The sequence below is a fragment of the Peromyscus leucopus genome, chromosome 11 (assembly GCF_004664715.2).
Source record: "Peromyscus leucopus breed LL Stock chromosome 11, UCI_PerLeu_2.1, whole genome shotgun sequence".
NCBI lineage: Eukaryota > Metazoa > Chordata > Mammalia > Rodentia > Cricetidae > Peromyscus > Peromyscus leucopus.
Window position 1 is genome coordinate 35,185,682 of NC_051072.1, and position 20,332 is coordinate 35,206,013.

Sequence of the window (20,332 nt, forward strand, 5' to 3'; positions counted from 1 at the left end):
CTCTGGGAAGAAGAAAGGCGGAGACACCAGGAGACACGGAAGAAGCAGGATGGGAGGTACGTGCCAGAATATAGATTAATAGAAATGGGTTAATTTAAGTTATAAGAGCTGATTAAAAGCACATGTGAGCTGTAGGCTGCTGGGCTTTCATAATTAATAAGAAGCCTCCAGGCCATTATTGGGCAGCTGGCTGGCGGGACAGAGAGAGACTGGTTGCATAGACACCCCTGCACAGCCAGCCCCCAGTCAGCCTTCCCTCACCACTGTGCTATCTCACCACAAGGCTTTAGTATACCTAGTATGTCTTCTTCTCAAACTGTGAGTCTTTTCTTGGACAGCTAATGAATGCTCTGTCTCTAAGTGGGCCACTTTCCCTTCTAACTGGACCCCCTAGCCTCATTCGCTCTGTGGCTTTCTAGATGGACCCTCAGCGGTTCCTGACTTTACAGCTCGCAGACTCTCTAAAACCACGTGAACGAGAGTGCCTTCAAAGGGAACTTCTCAGTCTCTCCATGGAAAGCGGATCTCCTACTAAAGCTGACCTTTGATTTCCACACCGGGTCCTTCACAGGTGCCCCCTGAGGCTAAGGGATTTCCGGGGAGTATGGGACAGGACAGTAATGGTTTTTGTTGGCTCAGATTCACTGCCAACCACGGGCCCTTGTGGACGGACTGAACCTTCACCCTCATCGGCAGCCCACCTTGCAATTCCTCAGGTTTGGAACTCAGTCTTGGCTTTCTGGCATCTGTCTGGTCAGGTGGAAAAGGATTTTCAGAGCAACTGCTGTGGGCCCTGTCTAGGTCTTTGTTTTGAGCCTTTGGACTAGACGTGGTATTAAGGTCTACCAGGAGCCCAGGTATGACTAATACAGACCTGCTCTCATCCTGCCCCTCCCACTGTGCCCACCTGGCTGACTCATGCCCTCTCCAGTTACTACCATGCACCAAATGGGCCATAACCGGGAAGAGGTGGCAGATTCCTATTGGTTATTCAGACTACATACAAGGACCAAATGTAAAGGAAGGGTGTGGTCTTAGGAAACTCCAGGGCTAGTGGAAAAATCCATTCCATTTCTGGCAGCAAGAGCTGTTGATCAAGGGCTACTAGGCAAAGGGACAGGAAGGGTATATGGAGTTCTTCCAGCCTCTTCTAAGCCTCTTTGAGAGAAGTGATGATCTTTGATGCGTTTGGAATGGGGGAACCCAGGGAAGTCAGTTACCTGCCTCCTCCATCTCTCTCTTTCTCTGATCTCCTTTCAGAGCCACACATCTGTGGGATCCAGATGGAAGCCAGAGCACCTCAATGTTGTTGATATAATCAGGGCAGCAAAGGGAAGGCATGTGTCCCACTCAGGGGCCCCTGTAGCGCGTAGCAGGCCTCTGTTTGGGAAACTAATTTTAAATTGATCAGGTTGCTCGTGTGTTGGCCTCACCCAGGTATTCTCCAAATCTACTTAACATTTCAGTCACGTGGTCAGCAGCAGTTATGTCTCCTTCTGATGGTCTTCCAATCAGCAATCATTAAGAGATAACTAGCCGGGTGGTAGTGGCGCACGCCTTGAATGCCAGCACTCGGGAGGCAGAGGCAGGCGGATCTCTGTGAGTTCGAGGCTAGCCTGGGCTACAGAGTGAGTTCCAGGAAAGGCGCAAAGCTACCCAGAGAAACCCTGTCTCGAAACAAACAAATAGACAAAGAAAAAAAAAAAAAAAAAAAAGAAAAAGAAATAACTATAGCTGTATCTACTGGACCAAATGCTGGAGTTTTCCTCTTCCAAGATAGGATGCTGTCCTGTCTGGACTGTCAGGCCCCAGGACCATGGAGCCGCAACCTCTTAGCCTCCGTAAGCCGGGCTGTAACCCTGCCTGCTGGGAGCCCTTGCTACTTTCCTAGATCTCTTTCTATGTGTTCCGATTCCCCGAAGGGAGAAAGCAGAAAACAGAAGCCAGAGCAGACTTTCTCATGCCCATCTTCACTCTGGCGGCAGAATCCTCAACCCTGGGCCTGTTTGCCCCCCTTCTTCCTTCGCTTTCTGGTCCGTTGGGAGCACAGTCAATGATGTGTATTTTCAGCTTCCTAGGCCTTATCTATGTCGGTTCCTCCCACTGATAGTTTTAGCCTCCGGGCTGAAAATAGCGGAGTGCTTTCCTGTGGGCCTCCAAGGCGTCCGTCCTATCTTGGGTCCCTCTTTAGCTTTAGCAGTGGGAGTTCCCAGCCTTCGCTCTCCGACAGTGTGACCTCCCACAGTGACCGAAAGCGGTTTCTTCATGTCTGGGTTCAGCATGGCCTGGTTTCTCAGACCCTTTTCCATGTGTCTTCCTCTAAGTCTTGCTTCTTTTTTCTTTTCTCCCAGCTTCATGCTCTTTCTCTTATGTCCCACTGATCTTAAGCCATTGCTATAAACATAGTGTCGGCCAGATTGAAGTTACCATTAAGGACATCAAACCCCAGCCTCCCTGTCTTACCCAGGCTCCCAGAGAGCTCACCTGCCTAGCCCTCCCTTCAGCAATGTTTCCTAAGCCTTGCCCTGATTTTCCAGTACCCTGCTGTAGTCCAGGCAATCTCCCGGCTTCTCCTGGTCTGTGCAGGGCCTGGAGCAATGGTCTAGGAATTTTCCAGTCTGAAAGTTAATGCTGACTCTTAACATTTCAGAGGTCACCCTCACAGGAGGTCCGTGAGACTGCACGGACAACTTCTGCAATACAATCTCAGATTATGATTTCGCCCCCCCGCCCAAGCTAATTCCAAATAAAGACTTGGAGGCAGGTTATTTATTTGTGAGATAACGCCAGGAAATATGTTAATGAGACTGATAAGTGAGTCAGGAAAGGAGGGAAAAAATAGCATAAGATTGTATGAATGAGGAGGTTATAACTAAGGTCTAACCCTGAAAATTTTTGAGGGTACATCTCAGAACTGTCCCCCTGGATGGGGAGGAAGTTGGGGTGTCTGTCTGTCCACCCTTGCCCTTCTCTGGTGGCAGATGGGTCCTAGTGTTCCAGTTCTCTGGCATTCCTTACAGCATGCACTCTCTCTGGAAGAGGGAAGCAGAAGCAATTGTGTGAAGCTGACCTCTGAGCTGAATTTAATTCCACGAACCATAAACAGATATGTTTTCTTTTTTCTTTTTCTTTTTGTTTATTTGTTTTGTTTTGAAAGACATGGTTTCTCTATGTAACAGTCCTGGCTGTCCTGAAACTCATTTTGTAGACCAGGCTGGCCTCAAACTCACAGAGATCCACCTGCCTCTGCCTCCCAAGTGCTGGGATTAAAGGCGGGTGCCATTGCTGCCCGGCTCTAATATGTTTTCTAATGCTGTGCATGTTAAAAGTAAATAACATGCTGATCTTATGAAGTTTGGAGAATTAAATGCTTTCCACACCAAGCCGCTTCTCATTGTCTATAAGGTAGGAAGAGAAATGAGTTTACATCCACTCGTGTGAGTTAACAATCTCCACAGAAAACACCAAACTCAGCACTTTCTGAATCTTCAGCATTGGGATTCAAAACACAGTACCAGGGTAGCATCAACAGGAATCTCAGGATTCCACGTCCACAAAAGAGATGCCTATCACTCAGTGTCACTGGAAATGTCATTGAGAGTCTTTGGAAAGAAAAAAGCATTACTGATTTGCATTTTTTTTTTTTTTTTTTTTGTAGAAAGAAATGCTGTTTGAGTCCCATGATCAGGGTACAAGTTGTTACCCATGCTTCTGATTGTGTTATGAATGGTATGGAAGCCCTAGATCCCATGAATGATTTGCCTGAAGGGGAGTCAAGAAGGGTGGGGGAGCTGGAGAGATAGCCAATAAGAAAACCTAGTTGAGCAGAGGATCTACTCAAACATAAAACATATTTAAAATATGTTTTAAATGAAAGGATTAGGAAAGATTTTAGTTTCAATTTTTTTCATCACAACATCATAGACTGCTCCAATTCTTGTTGTATTTAGGGGTGACTGAGGAAGTCGAAAGGGCTGTTGTTGCAACTCCAGAGCACAAGGTACTACCTCTACCCTCTACCCTCTACCCTCTACCCTCTACCCTCTACCCTCTACCCTCTACCCTCTACCCTCTACCCTCTACCCTCTACCTCTACCCTCTACCCTCTACCCTCTACCCTCTACCCTCTACCCTCTACCCTCTACCCTCTACCTCTACCCTCTACCCTCTACCCTCTACCCTCTACCCTCTACCCTCTACCCTCTACCCTCTACCCTCTACCCTCTACCCTCTACCCTCTACCCTCTACCCTCTACCCTCTACCCTCTACCCTCTACCCTCTACCTCCCTCCTCCCTGGAACTGAACCCAGGACCTCCTGAATACTACTAAGTGCTCTTAACCACTGAGCTATTTCTCCTCCTGTTCTTCTTGTTAGTCTTTCTTGATCTTCTCTCTTCAGTCCAGGTTTCTCCTATTGATTCTCTCTGCCTGACAGCCACACCCATCCTTTCTCTGCCTACCTATTGACCATTCAGCTCTTAACCCATCAGGTGTTTAGGCATGCAGAGCCAAACAGATGCAGCCCATCTTTACTTAATTAAACACACATCATCTCATCATTAAGCAAATGCAGCATGAACAATGGTAACCCGCTTTTAGCCAGTTAAAAGTAACAGCCTACAGCATAAACAAATGTAAATACATCTTTGCCTAGGTAAAATAATATTCTACAACAGTCATTTTGTGATGTGATTTGCAAATATACCTGCAGAGACCCATAAAATTGGATTTAAACTACGTACAACCAAAGCCATAGTATAAGACGCTCCTTTGAAAGAGAAGTGCAAACCATGTACCAAAATGTTAGCAGAGGTCATGTGGGGGAGGGGAATTAGGATGGATTCCCCCCCATCACATTTTCCACATTGTGTATACAGAAGCTTATTAACAGTTATTCTTCTGAGGTGAGCCTTGTTTAACCTTTCCAGCCCCCTACAAAAAAAGGTCTGTGTGCTAAGCTTTAATCATATACTGTACAGAGGTACAGGAGGAGGGGGAGAAGGAAAGAGAGGATGAGGTTGAGGGGGAGGAGGAGAAGGGGGAGGACGGAAGGCAGAAGAGGAAGAGGAGGAGGGGGAGGAGAGGGAAGAGGAGGTGGGGAGATGGGAGCAGCAGTAGTGTGTCTTCCACTTGTAATCCCCGCACTGAGGAGGTACTGACAGGCGGATCCCTGGAGCCTGCTGGCCAGCGTCACTAGCCTACTTGGTGACTTATCGGCCAGCAAGAGACCCTGACAGAAGAGAGAAAGAAAGGGACGGAACGAGGGAGGCAGGGAGGGCTGAGAGGGGAAGAAATGTTAGGGAGGAAAGAAGGGAAGAGAAGGGTGGAGGAAGGCTGGATGACATCTCAAGACTGACATGTGACATCTGAGGTATTCCTCTGGTCTCTGTGAGCACTCACACATCTGCACACTCACACATCTCCACAGTCACACACATGCACACTCACACACATGCACACTCACACATAAGCACACTCACACATCTGCACACTCACACATAAGCACACTCACACATCTGCACACTCACACATATTCACACCTACACAGGCACAAACGTGAACACACAGACATACAAAAGAGACTTGCTGTGACTCCAGTTAGAATAGACAGCTCCTTCCCATAGAAACCCATTAGTTCATGGCTCCGTGGGAAGGACCACCAGTGGACGGGATGCTCCCCTGGGAAAGCAGCCTGGCCTCCTTGCTGTCTGTGTTCTGCCCACAGGCTGGCTGGAACTGAGCGAGCAGAGCAGGTCTTTAGATCTTGACATTCAGACCATCAGGTATTCCGGTGTCACAGAGCTGCCACCTAGCCACGGGCACATTTTGATTGTCACATCAACCCTGCATAGCCACCATCTTGACAGGTATGGGGGACAGGACTCAGAGGGGTGACTTGGAAGGTTATGCTGCTAGTGAGGGACAGTTCTACAGCTTGGATTAAATGTGTGTGTGACTCAACGATGTCTCCCCTTTCCACTCTGCCAAGCCGTATGTGGGCAAGCTCAATGATTTGGGTTGAGTTAGGGTCCCTTCTTCCTGAATGCCCATCATCCTGATGCAAAGCGTAGACTATAAACAGACCGGGCACTTGCACCTTCTCAGCTCTGGGCGAGGTCCCTGGCAACAGATGCATACTTACTGGATACAGAGGCAGTCCCAGGTCACCGCTGGAGCAGGGCCATTTTTTTTTTAATTGTAGTAAGTGGATGGTTAAGGGCAGGTTTATTTGCAAATCTTTGTGACAGCGAAGATCCAGAGTCCTCTTTAGTGACAGAAGCCACTGCCTTCCGCAGCCCTGCATGTTGATGCATATAGATACGTGTGTGTGCAAATCCATGTGTGCACACGCGCATACACACATACATACCAGCGTATGTGCCTCAGCATCTATGTCTGTATGTACATATGTTATTATTTTAGGGTTTCTATTGCTGCCATGAAACACCATGATCAGAAAGCAAGCTGGGCAGGAAAGGGTTTATTTGGCTTATACTACTGTTCATCACTGAAGGAAGTCAGGACAGGAACTCAAACAGGGCAGGAACCTGGAGGCAGGAGCTGATGCAGAGGCCATGGAGGGGCGCTGCTTACTTGCTTGCTCCCCATGGCTTGCTCAGTCTGCTTTCTAATAGAACCCAGGACCACCAGCCCAGGGATGGCACCACCCACAGTAGGCTGGGCCCTTGGCCATCAATCACTCATTAAGAAAATACCCCACAGCCCAATCTTATGGAGGCATTTTCTCAACTGAGGCTCCCTCCTCTGATGACTCTAGCTTGTGTCAAGTTGACATAGAACTAACCAGCACAGTTTTGTACATACATGCATACAATATACATATATATGCTAATTTTTGTGCACCTACGTATGAAGGTATGTGTGTATGAAAGATACACTGATAGGAATGTAGGTATGCATATGTGTGTACATACATTTTACTAGTAGATGTGATGTGTGAACATACTTGTGTGCCTGTGTTTGGTGCTATAGCTGTATTTACTAGTACACACCCAAGCAGAATGTGTTTAGACGGACCCTGCACCCTCTAGCTCCCGGTTCCTATTCCTCCCTATTGCCTCCCATCTTCCTCTGAGCTTTTGTGTCCGGTGCAGGTTTTGGCCCCACAGCGCTACCTGTTGGCCACCCTGTTTCTGGAGGAGGCAGATGGGCCACCTACGCAGCAGAGGGGAACATGCATCAGAGAAGCCCAGGGGACAGCGATATACCAACACAGTCCCTAGGGTCACGGTGTCCCCAGGTGAGTCCATTTTCAAATCTAGAGAAGGACTTAAAAGAAATGGAAGACTGGGTGATGGTGGTAACACACACACCTTTAATCCCAGCACCTGGAAAGCAGAGGCAGGAGGATCTCTGCGAGTTCAGGGCCAGCCTGGTCTACAGAGTGAGTTCCAGGATAGCCAGGGCTACACAGAGAAGCCCTGTCTTGAAAAACCAAAGAAAAGAAAGAAAAGGAAACAGAAGAACTGTCAGGAAGCCAGGGCCATCCATGAAGTGGAGAGAGTGGTACCCAAAAGTCGTGGTGAGCCACGGAAGGGTGAAGGACCGGTAAGGTGTAGCTCGAACTCTTCTGCAGCTTGTGGGGGATGCTGGCCCCGATCCACACCCTGCCCTATACCAAACCCTGTAGCCAGCCAAGGTCAGGGGTGGAAGGGAGGTTCCAGAGGGCCCAGAGGAGGGGTGTCAGTGCCGGGGGTGGGGGTGGAGGGATTTTGGAAGCGACATGGACCCCTGAGCTCTCCTGAAGGTTTCAGGCTAATTCACCTCCGCAGTCTTCCATCTGCTCCCACCTCACTCGGTCTATTTTTAAGATTTATTTTGTTATTTTTAATTGTGTGTATGTGCGTGACAGAGACTGCGTGCACAGGCCTGTTCCTGTGGAGGCCAGAGGAGGACACTGGATTCCCCCGAAGCTGGAGTTACAGGCAGTTGTGAGACCTGGTACCTGGATGCTGGGAACCAAACTCACGGCCTCAGCAAAAGCAGTAAGGACTCTTAACCACTGAGCCATCTCTCCAGCCCCACCTCACTCCACTGAAGCTTATACCTCACTAATTAACCCGTCCTAAATGCAGTGTGACACTTCTTACCAAAATGCCTTTGTACACACGGTTCGTCCATCCTGACTGCCCTTCTCTCTTACAGTGGAAACTCCTACTCATCCTACAAAACCTGGCCTCTGGGTCTTCTTTACGCAGCCTTCCCCGTCCCCATACCTCCTTTATCTCACTAGTTATTAGTCCATAAGACCGATATTCACCTTCCATTTAGTGGACCTCACACTTTAGTATGTTCCTCACACTTTGCATATTTAATAGTGAGCATGCTCGCCTAACAAGTCTAATTAGAGTCCGATTACAGCTCCTGTCTTCCCATTGTGTATCAAAAAGACGGGCCTCCAAAAGTTTAAGTCACCCAGTCCTGATGGCTCACCCCTATAATCACAGCACCAGGCGAGAGAAGAATCTCAAATCTGAGGCCATCTTTGCCCCCACGGGAAGACCCTGCCTCGTAGAATGAGTGGAAACTCCCACGTAGCTTGTTCTCGGCCCCGTGGCTGACCAGGGACAGGTTCCGAACTCAAACCCCATGCATGCAGCCTGAACCAGAGCCTCAAGATGCTGTTACCGTCGCTCGGCTCTGTCCCTTTCCAAAGGCGTCAGAGTCCGTATCAGCTTCATCTTGGGGTCCTCTTGACCCAGGGCTCCTCTGCGCTGGGCTTCCTCTGGTCTGAGAGCCTTTGGAGTTGACTAAACTACTCACTCCCTTTCGAAGGTGTAGGGGCGCAGGTTGTCAATCCCGAGACGCGAGAGCCCGCCCAGGGTGCAGTACTAAGGCTGACCGCCAGAGGACGCCGCTGCATCATGTCAGCGGCGCACTTGTGCAGGATGCAAGATTGGTTTTTCCACTGGGTGTGTTGGGGAGACTGCGATTTTCGGTCCTCCAACGTCAGAGCTCATGGATGGAAGAATTCATGTGCCAGTGACCGATGCGAAATATGTAGAGCAGAAATTGATATGAAGGAGACAGGGCGTTTTTCTCTCCCCTCTTTCGAGGGTGTTCACTGGCTAGGCTTCTCAGAATCTATCTGGAAAGACACCCCAAAACGCACAATTTAGCCAAAAACCAGGAGCACCCCTGGAGTGTCACCTGTGCACCAGGCTGTGCTTACACCTCATGGCAGGGACTTCAGGGTTCCTCCTAGCATTAGCGGCAGCTGTCAAATGTAATCGACAAATGACACAAATATATATATATATATATATATATATATATATATATATATATATATATATATATATATATATTCCAAGCCAAAATTAACACAATGCTCAGCAAAGGCTTCTAGACACTTCATCTTTTCTGGTAAATGCAGCTCAGGCACTAGTGCATTGTGACTTCTAAGCCGGTTATTTGTGGGCCACAGGAGCAGGGTATTTGAAAGCAAGTCTGACTAAAAAGCCCAGACAGAGGGTGCAGAGCTGAGGATGGAGCAGGAAGGCTCGTTATTAGGGGAGTCTGGGGTTACCTCCCCACAGAAGGTTCTCTGCCAGGAAGCCTATTTGCTAACCATATTGGTGCAGGAAGAACCATCAGTGATGGTGATGCCCCAGATGTACACATGGCATGAAGCTAGGTCGAAGAACACACGCACGCACATGCACACACGTACACACATGAGATATGATCAAGCTGTGAGGAGGGTACCAGTGTCCCTATCCCTGACTTCAATGTCACTATAGAGAGCTATGCAGGACAGGACCAGAGACTCAAACTGGAGGACAGACGCATGGACGCAGCTGCAGCTGCCCTCTGGTCTGTCATTACTCACACACCAAACACAGAAACCTACTTTTTAAGGAGAAGGGGTTGAGGGGAGATGATGGGTCGGTACTTAAAACACTTGACGTGGAGGTGTGGAGGTGTGAGGACGGGAATTCAGATCCCTAGAACCACATAAAAGTTGGGCAGGTATGGCTGCCACCATTAATCCCAGCGCCTGAGAGACAGACAGAAATCCTCTGGGCAAGCTGCCTAGCTGGAATCGGCGAGCCCAAGTTCAGTAAGGGACCTGGCCTCAATAAATAGAGAGTGACGGAGGAAGGTACACAATGTCTACTTTGGGCTGTCCACACATACATGTGCACCCCACCTATGTACACACGCACACATGCAAAACCATTAAAAAGTACAAGGAAATCTGTAAGTCATGTGTGTCTGTGACCAGTCCATTCTGTCCTCCACCGAGGCTTGTAAATCCAATCCTTTCCCCTCTACATATCCTCTAGCTTCCTCAAACCTTCCTTGCCTGAGGAACCCCATCTTCTGCACTTGGCCCTGAATTCCCGAGGAACTCCATGCTGGGAACTGGGGTCCTCCTCAGCGTCTGTCTCTCTATATCCACCTAAAGCAGTGGTTCTCAGCCTTCCTCATGCTGCGACCTTAAATACAGTTCCTCAGGCCGTGGTGACCTCAACCGTAACCTTATTTTGTTGCTACTTCATAACTCTAGTTTTGCTACTGTTCTGAATCGCAATGTAAATAGCTTTTCGGAGGCAGAGGTTTGCCAAGGGGATTGCGACCCACAGGTTGAGAATCAGAATCACCGGTGACTCCGTCTTGCGCCAGTGCGGCCTTGTTTCTCTGTCCTTTCTGTCTGTCACCTCTGTCGGAACTCAGGCTCTTGTCTCGAGCAATTATCGCTGAGAATAATTCCAAAGTCCAGACCCCACCACCCAGGCCAGGAGCCTTCTCAAGCACAAAAGTCACCTGCCATTTCGCCCCGTGGGCTGGGCACAGCTGTGCAGCTTAGCCCTGGGGTGGACACGAAGGGTTAACTGTACAACAAAGCCCGGTGGTGGAAATGAAGGGTTTGGCTCGGTAGGCAATGTCCACCTTCTTTCATAGAAGCTTTAGATAAACTCGGTGTCCGAAGCAAAAGACACCAAGGCTTAAGGAGACTGGAGACTTAGGCTTCAGACTGGCAGACAAGCAGTCTTTTTCAGCTGTCTTTAGTTTTGATCAACACCTCCTACTGTTTTCACCCCTCTATACTTCTTACCTCCCACCCTCTCTTTAGCCTTTTCCCTCTCGGTATCCCCCAGCTTTCATATCACACCTGTTCTCATACCCTCCATATCCTGCCCTCTTACTCCTCCTCCTCTGTGGTTCTTTTCTAATTCTCTCACATGTACAAACATTAACTTCAACTGGAGCAGAGAAAATCTAAAATTTTGAAGGTAGAATCCACATATGAGAGAGAAGAAGTGACATTTGACTTTCTGGGTTACCTCTTTTAAGTAAACTCTTCATTTAAATTTACCTCTTCATTTCAACCACTTCCACACAAATTTCATAATTTTGGTCTTTTCTTTCTTCTTTTTACTCCTAAAGAAAATTCTATTGTGTGTATATTTCACAATTCCATTTTCCATCCATCAGTTGATGAGCAATTAGGAAGACTCTAATTCCTAGCTATTATAAGCAGAGAAACTATGAATATTGATGTGCAAGTGTTTCTACAGTAGTCTATGGTAGCTCAAGGAGTGGGGTAGATGAGTCACACCATAGTTCTGTTTTAGCTGTTTAAGGAACTAAAACACTGAGGAGTTTTTAGTATTTAATATGACTTAAATTATGGTTATAGTTGTTACAATCTCCCCAGATTTCACCACACCCTTTCCATTTGTTTCTTTTCTTTTCTTTTTTTTTTTTTTTTTTTTTTGACATTTTTTTTTTTTTTTTAATTTTGTACCAGCTGGCTCGAATCACAGATCTGCTGCTCTGTCCAGTCTGATTAAGCGTGCGCACACCGCTCATTTGTTTCTTTGATAATAGCCACTCTGACTGTGGTATGCTACATAGACTGCTCAAAGTAATTTGATTTTCATGTCTTTGTTGGCTAAGAATATTTAACACCTTGTAAAATGTTAATAGATTTATATTCTTACTTTCAGGGCCTTCTTTTAGTTCCAGGGCCCATTTTTATTGAATAGTTGTTTTTCTTGATGTTTGAGTTTTGAGAGGTTATTTTATATTCTACATGAGTCCTCTGTTAAATATGTACTTGACAAAGATCGTCTAATTTTGTGGACTTCCCCTTCATTTATATAGCATTTTTTAGTGTTATACACGTGCTTTTAAATTACATAGGATTCCATCTGTATGCCTTATTTCCTAAGTAACATATTCAAAAAGTCCTTACCTATGCCAGTATTTTGTAATTTTTTCCTACTTTTTCCTCTTGCTGTTTCAGTTGTTCAATGTGATGATTTTGTCCTTTTCTTTTCCTCCTCAGTCTATCATAAAATTATTATATCAACATGAAATAGGATCTTCTTTCTAAAATAATGAATGCTGGTAAGCATGTAGGCAAAGGGAATCCTGATATATTGCCAGTATGAATGCAGATTACTACACTCACTATATGGTATAAAGACGTCACAAAATAACTGTAAATATAATCACAATGTTTAACAGATAAACCACTCCAAAGTATACACTCACAGGTGTCAGTCACTACGCAAGATATGAGTGAATAGCCATATCTATTGCAACACTTTTCATAATGTCTATATCATGGAGTCAGCCTAAGTGACTGTCAATGGGGAGATATATTAAGAAACTAAAGTAGATAAACATAGTAATTTTCAGGCCCCCAAAAGACCAAAATCCTGTTAGTTGCAGGAAGAGATAGAACTGGAGCTCAACATATAAAACAATAGGTCTGAATTCCAAAGACAAATGTCACGTGCTTTTTGTCATATGTAGAAAAGAAAAATGTTTTTATGAAAATAGAGTGAAGGAGTCGCACAATTATTCTGAAAAATATGTAAAACCTATAAAATGCACTTCGAGTACATATATGTGTATTTCTCTGTGTGGGGTTGTGCATGTAAGCGCAGTATCTCTGGAGGCCATAAGAAGGTGTCAGACCTGAAGAGCTGTAGTTACAGGTGGTTGTGAGCTCTGCAGCGTGGGTGCTGGGAGCAGAGTTCAAGTCCTCTGCAAGGGAAGAAACAGCTTGTACCTGGTCTTAACTATTCTTAACTCTTAAGACCTCCCTCAAGCATAAATGCATCTTGAGTAAAAATATAAAACCAAAACTCCACTCTGTGGTTGAGGATGTAAGAAACAAGGGTCCTGATACATTGCTGTTAGGAATTGCTTAAATCTCACAGAGAAATTTAGTTTAGATTCACTTATGGTTTACTTCTTATTCAAAAATTCCGATTTGAGGACTTCATCCAAATGCTAAAGACTGTTGTTAAACATTACAGAATTTTGAAATATTCCTTCTATTCTTTGAGAATTTCATACATGAATAAAATACATTTTGAGCATATTCACTGTCCAGTTCCTCCTGAATATCGCTCTAACCAAGTATCTCCCAAGCTCATGTCTCTTTCATTTTCTTATTTCTATAAACCCCTGCCATCTAATTAATGCTGCACATATGAGCATGGACTTAAGTTTTTAAATTATACTTTATAATGTGCACATGCACTATTTTAGACATTAGTGTACTGTTCTAATTGTTGAAATTGAAGAATTTTTTCTCCTAGAAACTGACCTCTAAAGGAGGAATGGTATTTCCTTACAAAATAAATTATGCAGTCGTAGGCAAGATTGAAATCCCTCCAAGCACTTATGTGATGAATTGTTAAAGAAATGAGCCAGATGAAATGGGGTATTTGTAGAATAACACACTCAGATTCGAGTTAATTGGTCTAGGACAGGTTATCTTTTCACATCTAAAATTATCAATATTTACAGCCACTTGAAATATTCTTTATTTTCTCTGATTTTAAATCCAGAACTGTGTAACTATAATTTCAAAAGATATACATGTGTTATAAATCAAGCACAATTCTGGAGCTAATTTTCTAGTCATAGTTTTAAAAAGTAAAGATTTGTGCATATAATTTTTATTTCCATAAAAAGTACTTCTGTACCTAAATCTGTCAGTCCCTTAGGAAATGATGGTCTTGGTTTGCAGTCACCCTGAGAATTCATTGTTCTTAGATGATTTCCAATAGGACATAGAGGCACAGCTCTTCCATTATGTCAGACACAGTGAATTTTCATAGTGTTCTGTATGTCACACTTAGCCAGGTTTATAATACTCCTGATAAGTGAGTTGTAGTAAGCAATATAAATGGTGATTTCATGCACCTTTCCACCAAGCAATAAATTAGTCAAAACTATTATCTCTAAGACAACGTGAAAATCAGTCATGTATTTTAAGTTAGGATGAAGTGAGCCATAATGGTCCAACCATACTCTTTGTTTACCAGGATAATGGCTGAAAAATGCAAGGGCACATTTACCAGGAATCTACATATACAACCGAGGAAAGCCACTGAACCAATAAAAGGCTAGTATTTTAATATCTTTTTAAAGAGAAGTAATTGTAAATTATTACAAATGAGATGTAGTAATGCTGTAACAGCAGGAAATATTTTAATTTTTATGTGATATTTACAATATCTAACAAAATTCAATGCAATTGTATTTACTAGACTGTGATCAGATCGTCTCTTAATGGATGTTGTTATCCCTTTCAGTATATAGTGTGAGGATGTGTGGTATTTGTAATTGTTGAAGCAGAAGAAACCAATAGTTTCAAATGAGGAAATCCCATGGTAAGTGTTACAGTATTAATCATGTGATTTTATTATAGATGAATAAATTTGAGGATGCTGACTATTTTTTCAGACTGAAGCTGGTTTGGTATATAGTTTCTTTATCTAAGGCTGCTTCACCTGCCTAGAGAACTCTGTCTCAAGTCTTCAATCCTTTAGAAACCATTTACAGGTCCAAATGCTCTGAAATCTCCTTCTGTAAATTCCTGTAACTGAAAGGAAAGTACATTTATTTTCAATTCTCATTTACTGTTTCATATGTTTATTTCTTATTTGTACTGTTTTCAAATGAACAATTTGTGCTTTACAGGTTGCAAATGATTCTATTATCATCACAATGCAAAACACATGGTGTACCTAAAATACATTTTCTACTTGAAATGTCTTAAATCATTTTATTGTGATAATTTAAAAGGAACCTAGTAGGAAATATTTCCCTAGAGATGTCACTGTTTCTCATAGTAGCCATGCTCTACAAAGTGACTTATAATTAGAATTTGAGTAAAGTGTTGCATAAAATCTTTTATAGAACAATAATTTTAAAACTATGACTTCTGAAAACAGCCTCTCTTAGTTGTCCCCTGCAGTAAATTCAAATCACAGTAGTTTTTTTAAATGATTAATATAACTCATTTAATTTCAAGTATATAACAGTGTGGAAACAGTGATAAATATATATATATTATTATATATATATATATATATATGTTTGTGTGTGTATATACATACATACATACATATTTCTCAGTAGACAAAATATTGTTGATATGTTTCAATACTCTAATGGTACTATGAATACTATCTAAAATGTGTGTCCATTTCATTCTTACTATGTACTGTGCTTTAAACTTACTATGCACTTTCAATGCGTTTTTGTTTCCTTCTGATCATGCTTCACTTGAAACCTGCTCATGCCTTTGTTTGTACACTAGGAAATAAGCAAGATGCACATTAGTAACATAACCATTCCCTGTTTAAAAGAACCATCCACTGTACACTTATATTAAGGAATTATCTTCCACAATATTAAATTTATTTTCCTTGAGTTAGTTCACATAAGTAAAAAATAAGAACTTCTTAGGATTTCATAACTCTTTATCATTCTCTTCATCATGATTTTCTTAACATGTGAAGATAGATATATATTTCTCTATGTGTACAGTAATTTCCTGTGTATCTCACACCAGTAGATCCTATTTTAAAACCTCAGAAATATGAAAAACATGATATGTTGCTCTCTCTAGGAGCAACATCAAACTATTTCAAATGAAATTACATTGGAACGGAATTTGCATTTGAGATAACACTACAGGTGCGTAATTTGGATTCTCATAAGAAAAACAACTGACCTCACCTGTGTTTGTTATGTGAAATATATTTAAAAAAATGGTATCACTAGCTATAAAACAAAATCACTAAGAATGAACTGGTTTAAGTTTTGTTGGATTGAATGAAGTAAACACAACACAACAATTCTAGCTACCAAAAGTAGATGTGTTCATGAAAGCCAGATATAGATTGTTGTTCATGTGTCATTTTAATCTACTAACAATTTAAAAATTTAACTGGGAACTTATATGCCATCTTAATTCTTGTGTAGCATACAGAGCATATGCATCTTAGAAACCTTAAGGATATTGTAATTATTAACATACAAATTTAACTTTTGACACTTAAAGGACTATAAACATGATGGAATATATGAAGGATCATTATTGAATCAGATACTCTAGAAATACAAAGTATTTGTCTTATGTAACTCTAATAGATGAATGAACCTTGCATATGTACATGAAATATCAGTTTGCAATGTAAAGGTTGTTATTTTTTTCATAAAGATCTTTTTTTCCCTCTGATACCCATCATGAGACTGAGGACAGTACTGGGAAAGCATACTAAAAAGGATTTTATGGTAGCAGGTTTAAATGACAACTCAATTTGAAACTTTTAACATATTAGAATTCATTTTACAATCACATTGTTTTATTCAATGAAGTTTTTCCTTCTTAGAAATTTCCTATATGTGTATGTAGCACGAATTCTAAAAGGTCTCGTAATAAAAACCTGGGAGCCTGATATTGGGGTAAATGCTGAAAGATCAGAGAGACAAAGGAACGAGCCACTGCCATGTCTCACCTCACCAACTCCACGAATCCCCCAATTGGATGTCTCTGAGTCTTCCCTCAAAAGGGGTCCAGCTGAAAAAGCCTTTAGTTCCTGTCTTCTCATGCCTTACATACCTTTCTTTGCCCAGCCGTCATTTCCTCCCTATTGCTGGGATTAATGGCCTGTGTGCTTCCCAAAACTGGGATTAAAGGTGTGAGATCTCAAGTGCTGGGATTAAAGGAATGTGACTCCCAGTTATTGGGATTAAAGGTATGTGCCAACTGCCTGACATCTATGTTTAACCTAGTGGCTTGTTTTGTTCTCTGATCCTCAAGCAAATTTTATTATGGTACACAATATATCACCACTTTGGCTTTTCAGGCTGAGGAGTCCTAGAGGTAAGACTGGGCAGCGGCTTGTTCCTTTATTCTCTGATCTTTCAGCATTTACCACAATATCTGGCTCTGGGGTTTTTGTTATAAGACCTTTTAAAATTTGTGTTACATATGTATCCTTAAATCATTAGTCTCATGTCTTCTGGGAGAGCAAGAATCTCCTATAAACATTATATTACTCTTAAGGCATTTCATTTTGAATTTTTGAGATGAAATCTCAAAATTTCGAAGTACCACACCCTTGAACAATTTACTGAGATAAAGTATATTAACAGGACAGGCACCGATGGACTTTAATGAACTGAGGAGCTCTATGTCGAATGACTGACATGCCTCCTGTACTTTTGTACACACAGAAAATAAGAGTTCTAATAAACATACTGAAAAGGCAAAGGACCTGCACATAGGATGAACTCTAAGATAATATTTAAAAATATTCATACACACTGTTTAAACTTCTCAAATAGAATAGGATGGAAAAGGAACACCTTTTAAATTTAGTGGTTTTTTCCCCCCTGTAGACTTAGTAGAACAAAAAGGAAAATTAAGAACCAATCTGTGGAGATAGTGTTCATTTTGCTTGGACTGACAGATGACCCTCAGCTACAAATTCTGATTTTCCTGTTTCTGTTTTTCAATTATATCTTGAGCCTGATGGGGAAATTAGTGATCATCCTCCTCACCCTGCTGGATCTCTGCCTCAAGACTCCAATATATTTCTTCCTCCGGAATTTCTCCTTCCTAGAAATTGCATTCACATCTGCCTGCATTCCATGGTTCTTGATGAGCATTCTCACTGGAGACAAAACAATTTCCTACAATGCTTGTGTAGCTCAATTCTTCTTCTTCTTTCTATTACTAGTCACAGAGTTCTACTTCCTCGCTGCCATGTCCTATGATCGCTACATTGCCATATGCAGACCACTGCACTACCCCATCATCATGAACAGCAAAGTGTGCCACCTGCTGGTCATCAGCTCCTGGGTAACTGGGTTCTTATCCATCTTTCCTCCTTTGATGTTGGGACTCAAACTGGAATTCTGTGCTTCCAAAACCATGTGTCACTTCCTATGTGACATGTCTCCTGTCCTCCAGCTGTCTTGCACAGACACACGTATTGGGGAAAATTATAAAGGCCACTCCACGTAGTTAAAAGGAAGATTTATTTAGTGGATGACTTACAAATGAAGGAATGGATAGGTCGCGGGGGTCTGGGGAAAGTGTATCGCAATCCAGTGGTGTTCTCTGGAGCTCTGCACAATCAATCTCCACCATCCAGGGTCCAGGTGCAGAGAGCGCGCCCAGAGCGAGCACTTGCCCATCCAGCTCTCAGGTTTCCAGCACCTCCCCTCGCCCCGCCTCGTAGGCGTGACAGTTGCCAGAGTCTCAGTGGGGGTTGGAGCTTCCAGATCTAAGCTGGAATGGCTACCCACTACACACACGTTTCATAGAATGGATGGCTTTCGTCATAGCTGTGATGACACTCGTCATCACCTTGATCTTAGTGATCCTCTCTTACACACTCATCATCAAAACCATCCTCAAGTTCCCTTCAACTCAACAACGGAGAAAGGCCTTTTCCACCTGCGCCTCACACATGGTTGTTGTCTCCATTACTTATGGGAGTTGTATCTTCATGTACATGAAAACATCAGCCAAGGAAAGGGTGACTTTAAATAAAGGTGTAGCTGTGCTCAACACTTCTGTGGCCCCTTTGCTATACCCTTTCATTTACACCTTAAGGAACCAGCAGGTGAAGGAAGCTTTCAAACAGGTACTTCACAGATTTTGTTCTGCTCAAAACAGTGAATTAAGATTTAGGCATAAATAGCATGTTGTTGTAACATGACTGAAAAAATGAAAATGATTGTCAAATATGTTTTCTGTGGCCTATGCCATTTCTTTCCTTTACTACTTAGATCATAGTAAGTATTCTTACTGCTCGATGCGCATCTTTCAGAATAGATCTTCCGAATCACTTCTTCAATCCACAATGTGTAATTCTATCTTTACTCAAAAAAAAATCTCTCTTCTCATTAATAATAGGTTTATTTACTAAATGTATTGTGTAATTGAATGTTGTTAGATATTATGGAATAATTCTATATGTATATTAATTGCTAAGCATTTTATTAGCAGTTTAATATTTTATTAGCATTGCTAAGCATAGAGGCAAGTATAGAGTATGAAATTACTCTATAGTGTAAAGGAGGTTGTTATGGAAAATAACTAAAAGTCTGAGTCAATTTAAAGATAAAATTAGTCTTCTAGAAGGAAGCATCCATATAATTAATGAACCTTATGAGATAAATGAAGGAAATAAAGCTTCAAGAGGACTGTAATAAGAAGTATGAAACATGTAAGGGAATGAATTGTTTCTCCTGTAGAGTTATAATTAACAATTAGTTGATGTATTTCAATGGCTTCATAGGAAGAAATAACTTGACTTCATGCTTTGATGCTGTTTTTCATATTTCTTCAAGGTCCTGAATCCTAGAAATGATACTAGTTGTGAAAAAATCAACATGTAAAATTTGTTATATGTTGGTTTGAAGAAATTTCTATTTGTAAATTAAAATTTTCTAATGAATGTTCTTCAGTCATTTTTTACAAAATTAATGATGTATCTCTTATACACTACAGTATAAACTTATTTTAATCTAAATACATTGAAAATTTGCACAACCATGGAACTATGCTGTGGCATGTCTTTCCATACCCTGTGAATATGTGTTGCTCTCATTGATTGATAAACGAAGCTGTTTGGCCAGTGGTGAGGTAGGATGAAGTTAGGCAGTAGAATCAAACTGAAGACAGAGGTGAAGAAGGGTGGAGTCAGGGCAGATGCTGCAACCCACCCAAGACGCAAGATGTGAAAGAACTGGTAAACCACAGATCACATGGCAATACTTAGATTAATAGAATTGGATTAATTTAAATGTAAGAGCAAGGCAGTAATAAGCCTGAGCCATTGGTTAAGCATTTGCAATTATTATAGGGCTCTGAAATGGCTTGGGACGGGGCAGGACAGAGAAAAGCCTCCATTTACAGAACTACATAAAATGTAATATTGATGTTTTTTCTTCACCCTTTCTCTTATTTTTTTTATGGCTATAAATAAAAATGAAAACAACACAACCTCTGAGACACATTATTTTTATTA

At 42.4% G+C, this 20,332-nt stretch overlaps 1 protein-coding gene across 1 annotated transcript; it reads left to right on the forward strand.

Annotated features, from left to right (window-relative positions):
- The first annotated feature begins 4,576 nt into the window (after positions 1-4,576).
- On the forward strand, positions 4,577-19,156 carry LOC114703008 (olfactory receptor 6C6-like). The gene is made up of 6 exons (XM_037209545.1): positions 4,577-4,586; positions 5,728-5,869; positions 7,118-7,263; positions 8,799-8,889; positions 17,691-18,277; positions 18,606-19,156. Exons 1-6 carry the CDS (start codon positions 4,577-4,579, stop codon positions 18,998-19,000), a joined length of 1,371 nt encoding a protein of 456 aa, XP_037065440.1. The 3' UTR covers positions 19,001-19,156.
- Positions 19,157-20,332: the final 1,176 nt, after the last annotated feature.